The sequence below is a fragment of the Sparus aurata genome, chromosome 18, assembly GCF_900880675.1.
Source record: "Sparus aurata chromosome 18, fSpaAur1.1, whole genome shotgun sequence".
NCBI lineage: Eukaryota > Metazoa > Chordata > Actinopteri > Spariformes > Sparidae > Sparus > Sparus aurata.
In genome coordinates this window covers 22,008,319-22,028,751 of record NC_044204.1, presented here as the reverse complement: position 1 = coordinate 22,028,751, position 20,433 = coordinate 22,008,319, and the positions used below count along the sequence as shown (strand labels likewise).

Genomic DNA, 20,433 nt, shown 5'->3' with positions numbered 1-20,433 from the left:
GTGTTAAAACCAGCCTCGGCTTCTATTCGAGGACATCTAATGGTAACACAATTACAAAACCGCAACTGTGGATGATCTCAGAGTGCATGAATCTTGTTTTTTGATTCGTATATGCGCGGCTCTGACTGTAAGCTCGATATTGAATTCCGGCAGCAGTGAGCATTTTGGATGTTTATCTTGTTTACATTTGCCAGCTCAGATGCAGCAGTAACATTATGCTGTACCATATCAGTGAATATGAGGCTGCTGATCCCCCTTTGACCTCTAATGTCAAACTCGATTTGTCATCTACAGTCATCGCTGTGAGACCCTGTGTGTGTGTGTGTGTATGTGTGTGTATGTGTGTGTGTGTGTTTGTGTGTGTGAGAGAGAGTGAGTGTGTGTGTTTGTGTACCTGTCTGACTGACTGATCTGTGGCACATTCTGAACAGCTGAAGAGCTAATGGTCCAGCTGGAGACAGATGGCCTCTCGATAACACTATACCCCCAAGCCAATACTCACACTCTATCACTCTCACTCTCAGACACACATGCACATGCATGAACACACACACATGCATCCACACATACACGCACACCATGCACACGCATGCACACACGCACACACACACACACACACACACACTCACTTACTCTCACATACGCACTTACGCACACAATAAAATCACATGCACACACACATTGGATAGGATAGATTGTTAATCCACTATAAACCCTGAGGAAACCCATTTTTCAATATGAGTTTAATGTTTCACAGCAATTTTGAGCAATCTTTTGGCAATATTAGGTGGCAGCTTAGGTTTCATGTGAGCACGGGGGGATAAAGGAAGTTAATTTCTCCCCTTTTTTGTAATTTCCCTCCTTCTGCAGCTTTGCTGCTTTGTAGGGCTAATGAAAGAGATAAGTAATCAGTTCTTTATATTTGCCTTATCTATGCGTTACTTGGAAGATTTCAAACACAGGTACTGTTTACATATAATTAAATAAACAAAACAAATGAACTGTGTCCACTGTTGTCATCTGATGCTTTAAAGCAGAAGTCCACACAGTGTTTCCCACACGTGTGCTTTACTTGGGCAGTCCGCCTAGGTATATTTGCAGCGGCCCAAATACATATGGCGACCCATTTTAGCATTTTATACTATAATTTTTCTGTATACGTCCATGACAACGCCATCCATGAGTGATGTGATTTCGATCCACTACATAATTAACAACAAGCTTGCTTCATACGCGATATACATGCTGTCATGAAAATGAAAGTGCGGGTGAAAAAACCCCCAAACTTAATAATTAACTTAGTGCTGATGAAGGAAGCTGATAACTTTCCTGGTAGCGAGAGAAACAGAAAGGCGAGGAAAGCTAGTGTGGAAAAACAGAACCAATAGGTGATGGTGGTATGTTCCATTCTCTTACGCAGTCTCAGCCCTCCACAGAGAACATGTGTCAGTAACATGCTTTTGCTCTGAGGTCAATCGGCTCACAGATTGGATGGAACCAATGGCAAAACGCCTCGCTGTGATGCTTCTGCAGCCCCTGACAAGTTGCTGCCATAACAGTTTTCTGACTCTGAGGGGAAGGGAGAAGAAGTATTATTTCTCCTGAGGATTTCTTCATTAAGGATGACAGTAGCGCACTTGTATGCGTTTAGTAGGCATTATGGCTGCTCCGATGTGTCCGCAGGCCACAGACCCAGAGAGACCTGCTCTCACAAATTTCATTACCTTGTTGAATCACTTCCCAATCACATCCATATTCAAAGATTTACTCATCATCAATACAGCCATGCTGAATGTTGTCAGGCAGTCTTCCCCTCAAGTGTTTATCAGTTCTTCAGTAATGATTAGGCAGATCCATTCTCAAATGGACGATGTTGCTAGTTAACCTCTGTGAACACATTAATTGCTGTGGTTTGTTTTTCAGTTTTAATTTTTTTACCCTGGCAGGATTTTACAGAATATGTGTGAGGTAGCAGCTTGGGACTGTAGAGGGAGGCAGGTGTAGATGATATTGGTTATACAGTCTCCAGCATATGGGCCTGTCGTGTCCCATGTGTACGTACCTGCCTCGGCTGCTGTCATCTAATTATGCAGAGCAAACAAAGCTATCTGCCTGCTGCTACAAGCCCGCTTCTGTGGGTTTTGATTGTTACTCATCAGATGGATGTCTTCAACTGATTAAGACATTGTCACAATCGACCTGAAGAAAATCACTGAAACCTACTTTCAATTTAGTCATTACCGCTATTGTTGCTGCAAATCTGTGTAATTTTGTGGTATCTTGTTACCTGAGTGCTAAGTTGGATCTAAACAAATGAAATGCTAAAGAGAGGGGGATGGAATGCAAGACAGCTGCATTAAATTGGTCTCATATATTGTTCTTGGACTGGTAAAGGAAAACATATAATACCATAGTATCATTGTTATATATTAGAGAGGACGTTGTTTTCAGTTACACAATTAGAAACATTTTGGATTGAATTTTCCTACTCTCTGTCTATGGGTAAAAGCTTTGTTTAGCATAAAATTCAAAGCATTTAGTAACAATGAAATAAAGGATTTCTTAGTAGCAGAAGTCATTCCATTAATCACAAACACCCACTTTCAGGACAATCCAGGAGTCACTGTTTCTGTAAGCATTTGATACAATTGCTCATTTAGTTGTACTTAATACAACAGCATTTTTTCTTGCTCTTTATCAGTTTCACTTATGCCACCCTGTTAACATAACAGGAAGCAGGGGACTCAGTTTGTGAGTCACCTTCCTTGTGTTTAATGCTTTCTGAGAAATTGGCAGGATTTTTTTTTATGGCTGTGTTACTCCCTCCTCTTTTACATTTGAACATCAAGCAGTAATGGGTAAGAAGTTGTCCTTGCCTAACTTGACAACGCTAATACCTCTTATTCAAGCTAGTACCAAAACTGAATCATTAATGTTTAAAGCTGGCATCACAAAATGACATTTTGAGCTCTAGGGGGTTAATTGACACTAATTGCATTTCAGCAGCCCAGAAGAAATGTCAGTGTAACTACAGAGCAAAAACAATGTAATTTAACTTCAGACTTACAGAGCTGAGAGAGCTGAAATCTTTTCCTTTTTTTTCCCTCTGCAGGGGTATGTAAGCAGAGTGGCGATCTGAGTCTGTGTGGGCTCGTTGATGCTGCTCTCCCTCCATCCTCACCTCCTCCTGCCGCAGAGACTTCGCAACAAGCCTGCCCGACACACCCGAGGACCACGCATACATCACCAACCCTCCCTTTGCCCCTTGGCACTGACTCCACTCTGAGCCTGACAGCGGCGCCCTGTACTCCCTCCGATGACACTCCAACAGTAGTCCCCCACCTTCACCACACTCCCACTCCGACATCACTTCCCACCCCACCTGTAAGCTCCTGGGGCCCAACGGGAGACACCCAGAAGAGTACCCTCCTGCTGCCCGTTGCCCTCCCTCTGTCGGCTTCAATGATGGAGCCAAGCACAGTGTCTGCCTTGACAGAGGAGTGTCTTCTTCAGCCTACCCGCACCTGCCTCGGCTGCTTCATTGAGACCCGTGATGCTACTGATCCTAATTCCATCCCCAGCACACCCCATGACCCTAACACTAACCCTGACACAGAGACTGGGCTAAGTGTGAGGATAGGGGATGTGAGCCGAGAGGACTTCTCTGACATCAACAACATCAGCATCCAGTGCCTGAGCCATGCGGGGGAGGCAGTGAGTCACTATGGAGAACAACTCCTCTCTGACCAGCTACTTAGCTTTCCTCTGCCGAAAGCCTCAGGTGAGGGCAAGAGAGTGGATGAAAACAAAACAACAGAGGACTGTGAAGACCCAGAGGATGATGCAACTGCTAAGAACCTGTATGATGGACTGTTACTGGACAAAGTGAGCGGAGAGGAGGTTCTGCTTGCTAATGCCAGCCAGGACTGGGGTTACTTTGAATCCTTCATCAGTGAGAGTAAGATGGAACTGCTGGACCTTTGTTCAAAGAATGAACTGTCTGTCAACCTCTTTTCTGAGGAAGACGTTGACAATCTATTTGATGATGAGGACGATGACTCGACTTTAAGCAGTGATGTCTGTTCGCTTAAGATTCGTTATGAATCTTTCCAGGACAACATGAGGGAAAAAACAAATGTGCTCCAGGAGGAGACACAGTTCAACTTCTTCCCTAGTGTTCTGGCCAACTGTGCCAAGAAAGAGGAAGGAGCAGGAGTCTTGAGGAGGAGCACTGAGGAGATTCCGCCCAAAACTGATGAGCTCATCCTTGAAACAGGGCAGGAAGGAAAGGCTGGGGACTGCAGTAGTAGGAGCCCCCTTGATGGGTCACAAGGCTCGCCCATGTCAACTCCCAAAGTCAACTACCTGATGGACTTCAATTCCACAGAGGAGTCAGGCGAATTCAGTGATGACAGCTCCTGCACTGGCTCCTCCTCAGACACCCTGCAGGAGGGCAAGTTTAATAAGGGCCACTCAAAGAGATTGCTCAGCCCCTCTAACCCTCTCAACTATGGTTTGCGCTCCAAGAGAAAGGTTCGATACAGTGATGATTACTTATATGATGTTGATTCGCTTGAGAGTGAGAAGAATGCAGAGAAAAAAGAGAAAGCTCCCGCTGGTCAAAAAGAAGAGGAAGATGTTGACTGGTGCCCGAAAAAACGTCGGAAATCCTGTCGCAAAGAGCCGCCAGTGGTCATCAAGTACATCATCATCAACAGGTTTAAAGGAGAGAGGCTCATGTCAGTGAAATTGGGCAAGTTGGACCCTGTGGATGCTACTGTGAGCTTAAACACAGACACAGTAAGCAAATATGAGACACTGGCTCCTCTGAAGGATTTCTGGCAGGAGAGGCAAAGAGAGAGACAGGAACAGCTTAAGCTGGCTGCCAGAGATAAACAACAACGCGGTTTTCATCTAAACGGACGCCATCATCGCCCTTTTAATTCTAGTCATCCCAAAAGGAAATACAAGATTGCAAACAGGCTTAAGGTTCAGAGGATTCACACTGTGGAGCAATCAGCAACAGCACAAGCCTCCCCTCTCTCTGATCGGGGCCAGGGAGGTGTCACTAAAGAAGAGGCCACCCCCACGGTTGGGGGAATAATAGCAGCCCCCGGCCTCCCAGTGACATTAGACACAAACTCCATCACGCACACAGTTACAGCCAAGAGCCGCTCCCAGGAGAGGGAGGAGAGGGAGGGGAGGAGATTGGGAGGAAATAAAACAGTCAGGATAAGGAAATTCAAAAGCGAAGCCAGGCTGAGGAGCAAGAAAATGAAAGAGGCAGAAGGAGAGGAGGGGAGGAGCGTGACAAATGAAACGGATGCCTGTGTCGCTGCGGCACAGATTGAGGACCCTACTGCTGGGTTAGAAGAGGCAGGCATTAGCTCGACTACAGTCAAATCCCATTTTTCTGACAATGCCACCACCGCTCACACATCTGAGGAGAAATTCCCCTTTGTTTCGTCCACCTGCTCTCCTGACAAAGCTCCCTCCTCAGAGGAGGTGGAGGCGGGTGTCCCTGTCATCCCGGGGGGCTACCTGCAGACCCTGTTAGATGCTACAGACTCCTCTGGTGGGGCAGCTATCTCTTATTTCCCCCAGCAGCCCTCTAGGCAGCAGTATCCTCTGGGGCTATCCCTAGAGGAGAAACAGTTTTCTTCTCTGCAGCTCGCTCAGAGCTGCGTCCTCTCTCCTCCCTCGGAGTCAGAGCTCCAGCAGTCTCCCCAGAACTGCCCCAGCTTCCCCCAGATGTGGCACCCACAGCTCTGTGCAAGTCACAGCCAGAGCTTTGGACCTGAGACCCCTGAAACTCCCATCTTGCCCAACAACTTCCCAGCTGCTGTGCCCCTGAATGACAGCCTGCCAGTGTCTAACTACAGCCAGCTGAGCCCTGAGGCTGACAGGCTACTTTATGAGAAGAGCTACCTGACTGAGACTGGGCTGCAGCCTGGGGCAGATCTGCAAGTGTGTCAGTCTGCTTGTGTGGAGGGCCAGGTGCAATACCAGAGAGGGTCCCTATGCACAGACAATGGCAGGCTCATCAGCTATGACTCAGTGGGCTCTCTGTCAGCCTCCTCCAGCAATTACAGCTCCCTCAGCCTCAAGTCTTGTGAGCGAGAGGGTGAGGAGGAGGGCCGAGACAGCTTCTTAGCTCATTGCAGTCCTAAAGTGGTGATTCAGCAGAGTGTGGACTCCCTTACCCCACTCAGGGAGTCCTCAGACCTGCTGGACATCTCCAACTTCACCCCTGACAAGTTTAGACACTCATCACTGTCAGAGCTTTCCCCTCCTGAGACCCCCAACCTGTCCCCCCAAGTGGTGGGGCGTGAGATGAAGATGGCGGGGAATGTTGGAGAATACCAGGATGTGAATGACATGAGTATGGACTGCAATAGGGAGGTGAAGTGGAACTGTGATGTCATGCAGCAACAAGAGCACACAGCAAATTCATATCCGGTGGAAGAAGGCCAATTTCCGCTACACAACTTCAACAATCAGGATGTGTTGTGTTTAGATAAAAAGGAGCTGGGAGGTACAGAATTTGATGAACAGACTGATGAGATGATGGCTGGTTCGAAAAGCATTAAGTCAAAGAGGAAAGGCAATTGCAAACAGACAGCTGCAGGACAGAGCCCAAAGAAAGTCAGGGCTCCCAGAGCTCCCAAGTCAGAAAAGGCCAAGACGCCCAAACAGAACTCACGCTCCACTAAAAAGATCAAGGCCATGCTGGAGGGTAAGGCAGCAAAGAACCAGGCAGGTGGTTGTGGCACAGGCCTGACTGACAGTAGTAGCACTGGGGACTGGTCTGGCACTGGCTGGTCAGAGAGCAACAGCCTGGTTGGAGATGACCAGAGAGAATTCGAAGAGCCCTCCAATATTCTGTCCAACATTGTATCTGGCATGGCTGAGGTCCAAAGGTTCATGATGGCCTCCATTGAGCCACTGTGGAATCCCATGTCTGAGGCCTGCATGCCCTCTGAGGCCAACAGCCTCAACCTAAAGACCCTCAAAATCTTGGCAGGCACAGAGGCAGACCTGAAGAAAAAAGGAGCCGTGCTAACGGGGGCTGGGAGAGGCAGAAAGGCAGGGGGCAAGGGAGGAAAAAACCAGGCCAAATTCAACCCTTCTCATCCCTTATTCCCTCAACTAGCATTGGGCTGTAACGTGTTTGATAAACCCAACTTTATTAACCCCGGGCCTGCGCACAAAAAGCTGTACCGTCACAAGACCAGTGCAAAGTTTCCTCGGATTGAGACACTGAAGGGGAAGCGAGCTGAGAGAGACCCAAATAAGGACATAGCACTGATGACCTCTTTTGAGAAACTGAGGTAATATTTTGTCAGCTGCTGTTGCACCCCCTCTCACTTTCCCCCACTACCTGCTCAGCCCTCCCTCCCAAGCATACCTACACTGACGCTATGCCAGAGCTGCATGACTACTACGTTCCCCCTGACTACTCCCACTTCCTTTTAACCCCCCCGAAGAGGAAATTAATATCTGCATGAAAAACTTCTTGTACTTTGCAAACTACCTATTGAGTGATTGTGTCAAGCTTGATTGAGATTTGAAACGACCATGGCTGCATTTTTTTCTTGCTTTTGTTGTTTCTGCTTTGTTTGTTCTTCTTATAGTCGTTTTTGTTTTCACTTTTGTCTGAAAAAAAGAATAAGCCTTGAAAACAATTCTGTCGCCTTTACGAGGAACTTTGTTTTCGTATTTTCTCAGCAGAACTAGCTCCCCTGAATTATGTATTTATTCCCCTTTTTCCCTAAAGATGTAGCTATATACACAAATGCATTGAGTGACATCTACGCACCTCTCCTCCTCATCTGTTTTTGTATGCAGAATATGGATGTCCTGTTGTTGCTGTCCTTCATACACTGCCTGGCTCATTTCAAGAGGGAAACCTACGATAAATGAGCCGTATTTAAGCCCAAGACATCTTGAAAAGACAAGATGGGACCATTTTGTATTGATGACATATCAGACGTTGTCTTTTTTTTCTCCCTCAAGGTTGGAATGACTCCCCATTTCCTTTTATCAAGCATTTCTTTTTTCTTCTGGAGTTTAGAGGAACTGGTTATCTAAATTTACATTTTTACACCTTGCAAATTCATAAAAGCTCCACCCTCAGAGTATTTTTGTCAATGTTGTTGTACAGGGACATGCAATATTTGCAAAAAAAGATGATTATAATCTTAAAATCAATGTGCCAAAAGTAACAATGCTGTGTAAATGACCTCTTATATATGTGTGAATATTGGCTGTTCCTCTTTTCTATTCATTGGAGTATTGGCTGCTCGGGTTGGAGACTCCTTACAGACACTTGCCACTACAGGAATTCTTTATTTGGGACTTTTCTCTCTTCTCTGATGAAAGGCACCAACAGCTGGCAGTGGTACACCGCCACTCACTAAACCAAATCAGAAAGACTCTGAATTCTCCTCGTTTCCCCCACTTTGTTTGCCAAATTCAATTTACCTCAACATCGCCTGGCACTGAGAAGCAACAAAAGAGAGGCAAAGGGGAGATCTGCTCTGAAGGCTACTGTAGAGGAAGGAGATGAAAAAAGAGATGTTCAAATGAGCTTTTTCTGGACCAAGGAGAGTTTGGTGCTGATGTTTGAGGGTAAGCAAGGAAATAATCTGTCAGTTGGGGCTGTGCCTCGCTGAATAGCTGTTTTTGTACTGGAAATTCATGGCAGTTTGTTACTCACAGAGATTCTGATCAACGCATCAGTCGTGAATGGACATGACATTTTTGCAGTTAGATTTTAATGTGAATGTGAAAACAGTTTTCAGTACAAATGACATCTGTAATCTTGTAAATGAAGGAAAGCATGTCTTTGCATTAGCTCCACGTGGGAATCTTACTTCTATCTTACCTGAAATGGTAACGGAAACAGTAATTCTCTTGACATCATGTAATTTCTTTCATAACACTGCCATATCTTAGGTTGCACCACGGGTGTTTTCAGTCTCTGATTATTTTTGGGTTTCCTTTTTCACATAATGTCTTAATGTAACTTCTTTATTTTGAAGTCACTTTCTTTCAAATGTTGTCATCTTAGTTTAAATAGGTCAATGTATTGACAGAAAATATCACCGCCATAAAGTAAAGGCCAAATAAAGGCACAAATTGAAAACAAAAAAGTATTGGTGCTATCTGATCCAGTGTATCCCCCCATCTATTTGTATTGATTACTTTGGGCTCATTCACTGCCTCGCTACCCTGAAATAAATCCACCTTAAAACAAACCATACATTCATCTTTAATGGGTTATACAATCAGATACAAGAGTTTATGTTCTAAATGAATTTCAGGAGAAAAGCGGAGCCCCTTCAATTGCTTACAAGAGTGTCTTTTTACAAGTATATACTCAAACATCTCTCTCTTTTGAATGTTAGGTTTTAAGCATCGCAGTAATTACACGAGACTGCGTGGAGATGTGCGGGTAAATTGAAGCTTGATGTAAAAACAGGCCTTGTCACACTGGATATGGTAATTCTGACGCACAGGTGATAGTAATTGATTGCTTGCATATGGCAAGAATCATAATCAATCTTTCTGTCTTCTTTTTTTCTCTCCTCTCTGCCATGATCCTTTGTTTCTTTTCTCCAGTGTATCAGGGTTAGGACCAAGACAAGCTGCTGATGGGAAGCTCCACATGGGCTGCAGGCCCATTTAGTCTGCCTTCTCTCATTTCTGCCTATTGTCAAATTGAATGTACTTCTCTGAGTTCATAGATTTCTTTTTTCTTCTTTTTGTTTAAAAATGTGCCACTGTTGAGCTGCCTCATGTTAATGGTGCTAAGAAAGCTGACAATTGTTTTTCTTTTCTTTCTTTTCTTTTCTTTCTTTTTGTTTTCCCAGAGTTAACAAAAAAAGAAATGCAAAATAGATTAGGTACCTAACCCTCTTTATGAATGTATATTAAAATGTTATGTTTGATGTATTCACTTCATGATTCTTTGACATTGATTGGGATTACTTTTGCTCTTTTCATTAAAAGATTACCGAGCTTTATATAAACTGTCTAGAGTTGTTACCAGAAGGAATCTTAATGAACTCTTGACACTACAAAATCTTGTATATTTTTTGTGTGCCAATTTGTAACATATTTTGTAAGTGTATATTTTTCTTAGAAAGTGCTGTGAAGTATTTGTGTGTGTGAGTAACCTTTTATGCGCCTCTATGGGCAGTGGAAAGGATATACAATGACAAGTTTCTGGTTTTAAAAACCAAAATATGAAAGTATCAACAGAAAAACTAGAAATATTTACATTTTGTTGGGAGTTTTGTAATAAGACCATGATCTTGTTGTGAGAGTGTTGTGTTATTGTGCAAAACACAAATAAGCAAAGAAAAAATATGAAAACCTGGAAAAAAAATATAATTTGTGAACAATTTGCTGTTTTATAGATTTTCATGTAAATTATTTGAGTATTATTTTGTTTTTTTGTTTTGTTGTAACTGTTGCAAAGGTTTTAAATATTTGTGATCAAGCCTGTATGGTGATAATGTAATATTGGTAACTTGCTGAGTTTTGTAATAATGTTTATGGAGTAAATATACAAATTAAAATAAGATTTTGAATGCTGCTTTCTGAAGAGCGTTGGGTTGTGTTTTTTACCGCCCACCCGTTGCTGTAGCCAGTTAACCACACTATAAACAGGAGACATAAAATCGCCACTCTATTAACTTCTCTGTAAACAGATCCAATCCATTCAAAGAAGAATAATTACAAAAGGTTATGGCGTGCAGTTAAGCAAAAACCACTTAATTTTACAGCAAGTCATGATGCGAGATGTCAGAAGTGAGGAAGTAATGTATCTGTTAAACAAATCCCTACACCTATCTTTGTTGTACTACTACAAAAACAGAAACAGTGAAGAATATAGCCTGTTATATTTAATGTTTGTTCTCGCCACAAAATGTGCGTGTGTAAGTACTACCTTAATATTTCCAATTAGCCCGTCCTTATTTGTTATATTGGAAGGTTCTTGGACGAAAGGCATTTTAATTTCTGCACAAGTCTGGCTCTGGCTCATGTTATTTTAATGTCATATCTAATTAGCACACAGGGTCAGGCATTGCTAGAGTGACTGCTCATCCATAACTCTGAGCTGGGCTGCTGTGGGCCACACTGCAACTAATTCTGGCATGCTTAATTGGAGCTGGAGATACTGTCTCAGACCATAAACAGATCCTGTGATGTATGCCTCCAAAATTGTCAGGTGGTATTAGCATTGTTTTTGTTCTTTAGTCACCCATAGCAGATAAGGGAGCGAGCAAATTATACGATGGAATGTCTAATGCAACGGATCAGGTACACCTGTGGTTATTAAATCAGATCCTAGCTGTTTTGTCAGTGCGTGCTCACACAGCATGGACAGTCAGAGACTCTCTCATTAGAACAATGGTTTGTCATTAGGGCAAATGTTTGTGTTTGTTTTTACTGAGAAGACTATAGAGTAATATTTTTTTAAATAACCAGCATGTCTATTTCTGTATTTTTTCTAAATGCAGGCGTGTAGTTATTGAGTCACAGGAACCCACCAACACAATTACTCAACAGCACATCGACACATTTAAAAAAAAAAAAAATGTTTTGATTTGTTTGGCCGGAGGATTTGTTCTGAAAAGAAGAAACCTCTTTAAATACAACCCTTTATAGACAGATCTGATGTGTTAAATTCAGTAGGATGCCATAATGTAACAGTTAGGTAAATACCACCCTTTTTTGTTAGAAAAATAGCGTTTAGCCGTTTCAACAGCTGCCCTGCAACAAATGGCCTGTAAGTAGATGCCACCTACTATCAAAGGGTCACCACCGGGTCACTTCAGGCATGCTGCAGTACACTGTCTCACCTCCACCCACACAAAATTGTACTGGCCAGATATAAGCCCGTGGTCAATAAGAATTTATCATTATGATAGATTTAATTAGAATTGATATAGTTTGCTGACACACAAAGCAACAACAGAAAGAAGGTTTGACATCAAGCGAGTAACATAGTACCCAACTCACTTGGCAAAAATATCATTTTATGGCAATATTATTATTATTGGAACTGGAAAAGAAAAGTACACCTTCATCTCATAATATTTTAGAAAGAAACTGTATTATGCACTAAATTGTTATTCAAAGGGAATTCAAATTATGATATTGAATGTGTAACATCTGTAATTTCTGGTATAAAATCTTAAAAATAATCCCAGACTTTCCCCTAGAAAAATGTGGGTTATGGTAATTGTAGCCTACCTTACACAGACTGTGTGTTTTTTCTATCTTTCTTTTTCCTTTTTGATTGCACATTCTCAGATAATGTGTCATGAACAGTGTTATCTGCAGATGTGTACATGATCACAAAGACATAGCTGAATATCATATTCATCAGTGGAACTCCACAATGTCATTGTCAGTCATCACTGCTGGCTGAAAAGGAATTCAGCCAAGGTATGAGTGAGTGAGTTTATAGGACACTAAAACATGTGGGCTTCATACAGCATTACCTTGAGCAATACATACTGTACTGTATATACTGTATTGAACAGCCTGTACAATATACTATCTGCTGTGTGCATTTGTATACTATACTGTATACTATACACAAAACACTGGAGCCTATATGATAACATATAATGGTAAAAAAGGATCGTACTTTTACATTGCCATTTGAATAATACTATCAGGCATTGTGTCTCTAACAGTGTTTAATTCAAATGCTTTTGTTGAGGTGAAACAGGTACAGTATTCAGGTTGTAGGACAAAGATCTGCAGACCAAAATATGTGTGTGTATATATATGTTTATTTACATTTTGGGCTGCAGATCTTTGTCCTACAAGCTGAAATCTGCAGAAGGTAGGAGTATTTGCATTTACAACCGCATCGTGACGCTACAGCTGAACAGTGCCACACTGTCCAAACAAACACCTTTTATATGGCTTTTCCCAGGCAAGCGCGGGGGTTTGTTTCCCTGAGCGAGGCCTGTCAGGAGGCCACAGTGGAGCGGTTGCATACAGCTCTCCCCGCCTCGCTCACTGTGATTGGCGGACACAAACTCAAACCATTTGGACTGTTGTTATTGCAGTGCCTGTGTGCGCCTGGGAGGCTCCACTGAGGGAAAAACGCCGTCAATTTTCTCAGTTTCCGGAAGATCATTGTAGCTATCCTAAAAGAAAGAAAATGGAATCCTGAAATCGTACTTAGCTAAACAGTCAGGCGTTTTGTAGAGAATAAGAAGAACAACTGGGCTGTACGATTACATTGCTACTAACATCAGTGAGCAGGTAATGTCGCATACATTTGGCGACAGGCTTTATATTCCTCCTGATTGCCTTTGATTTCGTGAGCTAGCTAATTTTAGCTTGTTTGCTCTGGTTAGGTTGTGAACGTCACTGGTTGACGTCGTTCGCTGTGTTAGCTTGCGGTAAGGCTAACAGTATCGTCCATGTATTTCTACTGAAACTCACGAGTTTTGACATGAATTTTCAGCAACAATAAACCACACATATATCCAGATCACGCCATGCTCCCTAACACAACCGACATTTTGCTACATGGTTAAGAATATAAGTTAATGTAATCGAAGGCATCGAGCATGAAGTTACTAGCTTAGTTAGCGTTAGCTAATGTTAGAAGTCCCGTTGGTAGCGTATGATTTAGTTAGCCACTCGGCTAGTTAACATGGAAGCTAAGTAGCACTAGCGTAGTGGAAGCTCAACATCACCGGGGTTGTATGGTCATTTAAAACGATTTGTTTTGAGCCGACGACACAAATGCTATCCCACTCACCATATCACCAGTGAATCATTTACCCTGCATATTTGTACATACACACGGGGTCGTACTTTACATCCATGTTAGTAGTGGTTGAAGTTGTCGGTGTTAGCAACAACATATGATGCTAATAGCTAGTTTGCTAACGTAAGCTTAGCCCGATGATGCCATTTTGTTTGTATCTCGACTTTGACCAACAGACTGCTAGCCCATAGGACCTGAAACGCTCAAACCATCAAATTATCCACATCAGCTAAAACTATTAACTGCTCACTTTTTACAATGTGTTCAGGAAGGGCACGTGTACCTAACTAATACGTGGTCGTAGACGATGCTAGCAGTAGTTACTGGATCGATGTTCGTAAATATTGACTGTGTCGCATTGTGATGCTGTATTTTGACCCATGTTTTCCCATGATGACATTTCCCCCGGTTGATAGTATACCGATTCGACCATTACACTAAGTTAAAACAGTGGAAATACTTAAAAGGTAACAAATAAGACATTTAAATTTGCCAGCCCAGGTTGTATTATAATATTCTACATCTGAGTATTACTATCTTAAATCCTGTTTATTAGATGAAGAGTGAACATGTCAAGCATGTCTATCTGTGTGTGTGTGATTTACATGTTGTGTTTTTATTTTCTGCAGTGGCTGGATCTTGTTGAAGATTGGAGAACATCCCTTGACGTCCCTTCCTTTCTGAATCAATGGAAGGGTCTGACAGTTTAGAGCAAGGTGGAGGTGAGCAGCCGGAGTCACAGCGCAGAAGGCAGCAAGATCGTCTGGGCAGGGAGGAGGCCTTCTATCAGTTTGTCAACAATCTCAGTGATGAGGACTATCGTCTGATGAGAGATAACAATCTTTTGGGCACCCCAGGTAATAATCCAATAATCTAATTACATTAGATTGTAACAGAAATCTTTGACTGTGGAAACACTATTTCTATCATCTCCAGCAACTAAAAAGGTGGTTTTAATATTAAAAAAAGGTAGTTACATCACACAGATGCCTGCTAAAAAGTTCAAGCAACTAATTGCACTTGGTGTGTGTGTGTGTTATAGGATCTGAGCTTTATTGAATTCTATTCCTCGCTTTCAAAGTTTCAAACTGTCTTGCTGACATGAACGTACAAAAAGTGCTAATAGACTTTTAGGCGACACACAATAACATTATCAGCTATTAGCTGATACATGTTTTTTACTTTAGTTGTTCGATTTTAAAATATTGTTGATGTGGAGAGCTTTCAGATATAATTATTTACCTGTACCCAGTCCTGTAAGAAATATGTCAAGACGCAAAATGGCAAAACTTTCAATCATAATTTAGTTGAAAATATCAACGTCTCATTTTTAAAAATGTATTGGTAAATTCTTTGCCCGCCTCCATCTTTGCACATCATGTACTTGTCCAATAGAATTAAAGGTTATAATAAAACTATGTCACTATGCTCAAAATGCAACATCCTATGGACTACTGAAGACGCCCAATCCGTTTCTGTCCCAGGACAGTGGGAGGGGGAATGTAAGTTTGGAGCACCCTTTAGCGGAGCACCCTGCAAGGAGAGGGCATTGAATGGACAATGGCATGCCCTGGTAAGTCTGGAGGTTTTCAGTATTGTCCTATTGCTGTGTTCAAAGACAACCAAACAGCTCTATGGGCTAATTCAGAACAAAAATTAACACAAGCGCTTTTCTTTTCTGACACGTGTATATCATTTCTGCAATATACAATAAGTTTTTTTTTTTTTTTCACTTTTTCACATTCGTTCTCTACCTGCCAGATATGTAGCTGTTAACGTTTGTCCATACTGCAGCCTCTCCTCTTTCTATGCAATACATCAGAAAATCGGTTCAACTCCTCACAGATACAGCACCTGCAATGTTGTCCTCCAATCCTACATTAGTGGTCAGGGTACAGAAGAGGAAGTTAACTAAACCTTTAATAAACTACAAGAAAGGAATACATGGTTTACCAAAAATGTATCTTTGTTTTTAATAATCGACCATTTTTATTGTTTTGTAATGTGTCTTTCAGGCGAGGTAACAGAGGATGAGCTGTTTAGTAGACTTCAGCAAATCAAAGATGGTCCAGAAACGCAGAACAACACCCCCAGCACTGAAAGTGGAGAAGATCCAGTTGGTAAGTTTGTCATTTCTTCTTCTTTTTTTCTTGGATTGTGATTTACCATCAGATTCCAATATAATGTGTAATGTGTGTTTCAGAGCCACCAGAAAGCTCTGAAGATCCTGCCAGTGGTGACAGTCTATTGGACTGGCTGAACACAGTGAGGCGCACTGGCAATACAACCAGAACTGGTCATCGTGGAAACCAGTCATGGCGGGCAGTGAGCCAGACCAACCCAAACAGTGGCGATTTTCGCTTCAGCCTGGAAATCAGTGTGAACCGCAACCTGGCTGAACAGCAAGCTGCTGCTGAAGGAGAGCAGGAGACTCCAGGGCAAGCTCCAGGTGAAGCTCCAGGGCAAGCTCCAGGAGAAGCTCCAGGTGAAGCACCGGGGGAAACTCCGGGTGAAGCTCCAGATGAAGCTATAGAGGTGGTGTCCTCAGAGGTGGCTGCAATGGTGTCCTCAGAAGTAGCTGCAATGGTGTCCTCAGAGGTGGCTGCAGTGGTGTCCTCAGAGGTAGTTGCAGCGGTGTCCTCGGATGTGGCTGCAGCGGCATTCTCGGAGGTGGCAGCGGCGGCGTCCTCGGAGGTGGCAGCGGCGGCGTCCTCGGAGGTGGCTGCCGCGGGGTCCTCGGAGGTGGCTGCCGCGGGGTCCTCGGAGGTGGCTGCCGCGGGGTCCTCGGAGGTGGCTGCCGCGGGGTCCTCGGAGGTGGCTGCCGCTGCGTCCTCGGAGGTGGCTGCCGCTGCGTCCTCGGAGGTGGCTGCAGCTGCGTCCTCGGAGGTGGCTGCAGCGGTGTCCTCGGAGGTGGCTCCAGAGATGACTTCACAGATGGCTCCAGAGATGTCCTCAGAGGTATCCTCAGAGGGTCAAGATTTGGCGCTAGACGCTGAACCACAGGTCCCCATGGAGACAGAAGTGGTGGAAGAACCAGTTGTAGATGAGTTGGCAGTCATAGTTGAACCAGAACCTGAACTAGAAGAGGTTGTGTCACAAGAGATTTTAGGGGAACCTCCCAGCTCACCTGCTGTCCTGCCAGTACAACCCCCACCTTCTCCGTCTCCACGCAGAGGTCAACGGAGACCCCGCAGCCGCAGTCCAGAACCACGCAGGACAAGGGCCCGTACAGCCAGGAGCCGCTCCCCTCTCAGCTTGGATCAACTGGATGGTCTCCCTAATCCACGATATGTTCAGAGCCTTCCAGGGTCCAACTCTGGCCCCAATGCCCTCCCTGTGCCTCAAGTGGAGGGCAGTTCACGGACTCGACAACACATTCTTTCCAGGCAAAGCACTGTTGACAGTGATGTTCAGCCATTGCAGGCTGGTGTAGAATCGGTCCCAGAGGTCCCAAACGTTGGATCTCAGGAAGGAGAAGCTGCTGGGGGTGAAGGGGGTGCAGCGGGGCGGCGCCCCCCTACTATTATGCTTGATCTCCAGGTGCGTCGTGTGCGCCCAGGTGAATATCGCCAAAGAGACAGCATTGCTAGTCGTACCCGCTCACGCTCTCAGAACTCAAATAACACATTTCTTTATGAAAGTGAACGTGGTGGATTTCGTAGGACTTTCTCACGCTCTGAGCGTGCTGGTGTGAGGACCTACGTCAGCACAATTCGCATCCCTATCCGTAGAATCTCTGATGCAGGTCTTGGAGAGGCTACCTCAATGGCTCTCCAATCTATGATTCGGCAGATAATGACTGGTTTTGGTGAACTTGGCTACCTCATGGATTCAGACTCCGATTCTTCAGATTCAAACCGTGGAGCCAACACACCTGCAGATTTGGCTGAAGCTCTCAACAATGCAGATACTACTCCTGCTGCTGCTCCTACTGCTGATGTTGATGAACCACCTGTAGCTGCTGGAGTCAGAGCAAGGACAGCTGAGACTGATGTGGATGAGAGCCTTGCCACTGGTCAGCCTGCCTCTGGTGGCAGGGCCCGACCTAGACCACCTATAAGCCTAGAGGAGCCCAGTTCGCTGCCCTTCCTGAGGCTCGCCCACTTCTTCCTCCTAAATGATGATGACGAGGACCAGCCCCAAGGACTGACCAAAGAGCAGATTGACAACCTCTCCATGCGTAACTTTGGTGAGAGTGATGCCTTGAAGACTTGCAGTGTCTGCATAACAGAGTATGCAGAAGGTAACAAGCTACGTAAGCTGCCCTGTTCTCATGAGTACCATGTGCACTGCATTGATCGCTGGCTGTCTGAAAACTCGACATGCCCCATCTGCCGCCGGGCTGTCTTGGTATCGGCCAACCGAGAGAGTGTGGTGTAGCTCATGAAAGACTACAGGCCTTTTGTCTCAACCTAAGTAATCCAATATCCCAAGCCCATAAAAGGCTTTGAGGAAATGTGTTCATTCTTCATACCATTTGTGAGTTTGATCATAATGCAGTCACAGGTTTGATTTGGGGTGCTCCATACAGTGACATCAGGACATTCAATTTCTAATAAGACATTTATTTTTGCAGTCCAAAGTTGGGCACAAGCAATGCATGCTGTTTGAATCAACCTGTGGTGACCAAGCAGTTCTTTGCATTGTGCCAAGCTCCCTGGCAGACCAGTGTCCATTAAAGAATCCCCTGGTTATAAATGCTGCACACCTGCAGGTAGTTCAGGCACATGTGCTCTTTGTATTGGCCTCTGAATGGCCCTTTATGTACCAGAAGTTGGGAATTGGACACACAAGACAGTTCTTAGTTACACCAGTTCAAAGTATTAGCTGTAAATAAGCTTGTAAAAATAATTTTGAATCATACTTTGTATCAGTGAATTGGTTTTGGATTGTATATTATCTCATATGAAGATCAGGGTGGTGTTGGCCGCAATCACTCTCTATCAGAGCATCCCTCAATAGGTTTTATGGGTGTACACAATGGAATTATTTAAAGTTTGAGATGTCTAAGAATATCGGACATTAATGGGTTTGCCATTTACAGTGTGACTTGTACTCACTCTTTTTCTTCACCTGAAAGAAACAAACTTTTGGAGTGGCATTGTACCCTGAATATTCTGTGTGCTTAATTGTCTTAAAAATAAAATGTTCAGGTACAAGAGAAAGATTAATCCAACCATGCTACATTTTCAAGTGCAAGTTATTTTGGAGTCATATGGCATCTTTATTGTGATGATCATTAAAATGTATTGCTTAGTGTTAATGCCAGAAATTAGGGATGTCTCAATATTGGTAGAAGAGATTGGGCTGATACAAAGTACTTGGCATGTTAATTTTCCCACCTCAAAAATACTATACTAACAGGCATGACATGTCAAAATTTGAATGATTGCTGTTGCTTTTTCCCCACATGTAATGTGTCATTTACTTTTTAATGTACAACAATGATTTCATAATTACTTTGTCCTGTCATCCATTAGATACTGGCCTGATTCTTTATTTTGCAATGAACATCTTGGATTGTCTTTTATTATTGACTGATGTATTACTCTCTCTAAGCAAGTATTGCATATAATGAAAGGACTGGAAATTGATCTTAAATTAAATGTAGACTTGCCTTCTCAAGATCACTATACCTGTACATGCACCTCATTGTACAAGTGACAACTTAAGTTATTAATCCAAAGGTTTGGCTGTCAGACTTTAACAAAGGCTGAAAATAAAATCATCATTGTACCTTCTGTCTTAGAAAGGCTCCAGTAGAAATTCAACATGCTTGCCCACTGTACCCTCCTGCCTCATGAGCAGATGCTCCATATCAGAGTGCAATACATGCGAAAGTGAAAGTAGGGAAACACAAACAATGATATAAATATATGCTGTTGTTATTGAATATGTTGTTAATGGCTAAAATCTTAAATGAAGACTTATTACCTATTAAAATGTGTTGAAGTTCATTTTATTTTATTTAGAAGTTCTGTAGGTTTTTATAGCACTGTTGATGAACAGGAACACTGGCTAAAGGATGAGAAGGGCATCACTATCAATGCCACCCTGTCATGTTTCTTGTTTCACTGTTTGATTACTTTGTCACAATTATTACTTCCCTTTGCGGGACATGAACTTTTGAATGCAAGACCTTGTCATTGTTAAATACCATGAAACATGTAAATTAAATGTATGTTCCCTCTTAGGCCATGCTTTAGTTTTGGCCTCGTTCTGTGACCACCCAGTGGAGTATGTTAACTGGGTGTTAGATGAAACTAACCGCTGAATTAAACAAGTTATGCTTCAAAATGTATTGCAGGTATGCAGTCTGTACAGTACTATGCTCTTGGATGCATTTATTCTGCATCTAGGTGCACACTTTATTAGTAATTATTACTTATACCTTTATATATTAAACCATACAAATATACTTTTATTTCTATGTTTGCGTTGATCTGACTTTTGCATTACATGATCCTCTAAACTGCAAGTGCAAGTAGAGGGAATCTGTGTTTCCCTTCCCATCAGTGTTACTGCTTTAAAGATCAGTACATTGTGCTCTATATGAGACTATACAAAGAGATGATCATTAATGTTGTATGTGGCAACTGACACCTGCAGTTGGGGAAGTCATG

General features: G+C 43.2%; 2 protein-coding genes across 2 annotated transcripts in view; both read left to right on the top strand.

The window, feature by feature from the left end:
• nexmifb (neurite extension and migration factor b) overlaps positions 1-10,612 on the top strand; it is a 58,529-nt gene extending 47,917 nt beyond the window's left edge. Inside the window, exon 3 of the mRNA XM_030397385.1 lies at positions 3,113-10,612. Within this exon, the coding sequence (XP_030253245.1) occupies positions 3,113-7,335 (4,223 nt within the window). The 3' untranslated portion in view covers positions 7,336-10,612. The remainder of the gene's footprint in view (positions 1-3,112) is intronic.
• Positions 10,613-13,085: 2,473 nt separating this feature from the next.
• rlim (ring finger protein, LIM domain interacting) lies at positions 13,086-20,107 on the top strand. Its single transcript, XM_030397386.1, has 4 exons — positions 13,086-13,296; positions 14,440-14,667; positions 15,826-15,930; positions 16,014-20,107. The coding sequence occupies exons 2-4, from the start codon at positions 14,499-14,501 to the stop codon at positions 18,188-18,190; spliced, it is 2,451 nt and encodes an 816-aa protein (XP_030253246.1). The 5' UTR covers positions 13,086-13,296; positions 14,440-14,498; the 3' UTR covers positions 18,191-20,107.
• The last annotated feature ends 326 nt before the right edge of the window (positions 20,108-20,433 follow it).